At 37.3% G+C, this 2,559-nt stretch overlaps 1 protein-coding gene across 1 annotated transcript in view; it reads right to left on the reverse strand.

Moving 5' to 3' along the window:
- Positions 1-726: 726 nt before the first annotated feature.
- Positions 727-2,559, reverse strand: part of LOC104994777 (E3 ubiquitin-protein ligase RLIM-like) — a 3,524-nt gene continuing 1,691 nt past the window's right edge. Inside the window, exon 2 of the mRNA XM_010848434.1 lies at positions 727-2,381. Within this exon, the coding sequence (XP_010846736.1) occupies positions 727-2,381 (1,655 nt within the window). The remainder of the gene's footprint in view (positions 2,382-2,559) is intronic.

The following is a 2,559-nucleotide window of genomic DNA, read 5'->3' on the forward strand; positions in this document are numbered from 1 at the left end:
ATCATCTCTTGCTTTCTCTTCATTATTTACACATTTTAGTCTCCTCATTAAATGATATTCCATCACTCTTTTAAAGTGTGCCATCAGTTTTGGTTGGACTATGACTAATACATTGGTAGTGGGGAATAGGAGAAACTTTAAGGTAGTACTAGGAGGATGGGATAAACTTCTGGAGAGAGATCGGAAGAGAAGGGTTTCAAAGCTTTTTATGGCGTTCTATGAATATAACATGACTTTTGTATGTGAATGACTCTAATACCATCTTAAATTGCTTCTTAATTATTTAGTTGAGTTCCTGTTTCTTTGCATACACAACCAGGATTGAACAGGGCCAAGCAATATCTGGGATTTATATGACTAGAAGATACTACTAGTATCCATCTGGATTGATTATATCATACTAGAACATTTCACTCATGGCATTAGGAATATCCCAACCCAGTGCACATACTAAGTTTCTATTGAAATTCAATGCACTGCTATGGTGTGTAATTCATTTTTATTGTCAAATAGAACAACATTGTTTGACTTTTTGATATTTCCTTTTATTATGAAACAGAAATTGGGGAAAGCCCAATAATTTCTTCAGGAACAAGTAATTCAGTTTATATTGTTACATATAGATTCAGATTGTTATGTTTAAACGTAAATAACTCTAAAAGTGGACATGAGGCAGCTGACTGTTGTCCATCACTATAACATTTTATATATCTGAGAATTCAGATCTCACATAGAATTATCTGCCTCAGAGGGATCCATTACTGGCCCACGACAAATAGGACAGTTTGTGTGCTCAGACAGCCAGTGATCAATGCAGTGATCATGATACTCATGAGAGCAAGGTAGGATGCGTAGTGTGTTGCCTGTGGTGTACTCTGTGATACAAATGCTACAGGCTTTAAATGCCTCATTCTCTCCAAAATATCTTAAAGCCAAGTTGTCAATTTGTGCTTTGGTAAGTCCTGTTGGTTCGTATGGGTCATCTTCATTTAGTAGGAAAAACTGATCAAGATTAAGGGAGGGCCAAGAGTCACTATCATCAAATATTATTGGGGACATTCGTCTACCTTCTTGCCTGGTCTCTGATAAGCCTGCTGATAACCTTCTTTCTTCACTGTCTTCAAACATCAGTGAGCTAATTTCTGAATCTTCATCACTTGAGCTAGAACTGGACAGAGGACTAGTATGGTAGCTAGATATATAATTGGGGATTGAACCTGAAATCAGTGTGAAACTTGAATCAGGATCATATCTAGCATTTGAAGCAGAAGTAGGTCTACTACTACTACCACTAGGTCCATGTCTTTCATTTGGTGACTCTGTTCTTTTCATGTTTTCACTTGGAGGTGAGACACTATGCTCTAAATTACTGCCACTGTCCATAAGATTACTTGAGTTACTAAATCCTGTCATTGTCTGCCATAATGTACTCTGAGTTGGAACAGATATTGTATCACTTAAACTAGTATTTAAAATTCTATGAATGGGATTTCTGATGGTATTGACATAAGCACTCTCATTGGCCTCATCAGAATGTGAAAACATTGGCTTCAGTTCTTCTTGCTCACTTTCTGAAGTGGTAGTGTTGTTTGGTGAGTCAGATGTTAACTGAGTTCTACTAATTCTGCTGTCTCTCTGAGAACATGCTTGACAATGAACTGGTTCTACTTCAAGATTGAAAGGTGTGGTTGGATTTGTTTCCCTCACTTCCCAAGATTCACTACTGCACGTTGTGTCTGAATAACATTCTCCATGAACAGCATTACTAGTTTCAGAAGTTTCAATAAGACCCCTATTTTGCAACTCATGTCCAGGCATTTGCTGTCTCAATGTTTCTTCATGCCCAGTTCTAGAAAAGTTATCATTCTCACTTATGAGAGGTTGTTTAAAAGTCTGAGATGGTGTATCTTCATTAATTCTTTGAAAAATTTCCCACAGTGAATGTGGAGGTGACCAACTGTCATTCCTTGCTCTGGTTCTCCGATAGACTGGGCTCATACTTTTTGCCCTTCTCTGACTTCTTGTCGGTGGGACTTCCATTAATGTTTCCGTTGCATCTTGTTCTGATGTAGATGGTCTTGTAAGTAGTGACTCAGATTGTGGATTTTCCACTTGCCTTTGGCTGTCTTCCGTATCTTCTCTTCTGGAAAGTTTTGCAGATGCTACACATTCATTCTCTGGATTTGAGTTTTCGTCATCAAGGTCAAGATTTATTTCTAAGCTGAATCTGAGCTCATCACTGTTAGCACTAATTTGGCTCTCTTCTCTCCAAGACTGATTTTCTTTTTGTTCACTTGTCACATTTTCAGTTTGTCCGAAAGTGGTAAGCCAGTCTAGTGGAGAGTCATCACTAGACAGATTATCTGAAGCATCTCTTCTATCTGTTAATTAAAAAAAGGAGGGGGAGAGGGGCCATAAAAGAACTATCAAAAATGGAACCATCATAAAACAGCACTCTGAAACTTTGTTTAAAAAGCAAACAAAAATGAGAACTTAAACACTCAGATGTTTTCAACTGATTTCACATTTACAGAGTTAATATTTTAAAAGCTTTATTAT

Source organism: Bison bison, unplaced genomic scaffold (genome assembly GCF_000754665.1).
Source record: "Bison bison bison isolate TAMUID 2011002044 unplaced genomic scaffold, Bison_UMD1.0 scf7180017850251, whole genome shotgun sequence".
Classification (NCBI taxonomy): domain Eukaryota; kingdom Metazoa; phylum Chordata; class Mammalia; order Artiodactyla; family Bovidae; genus Bison; species Bison bison.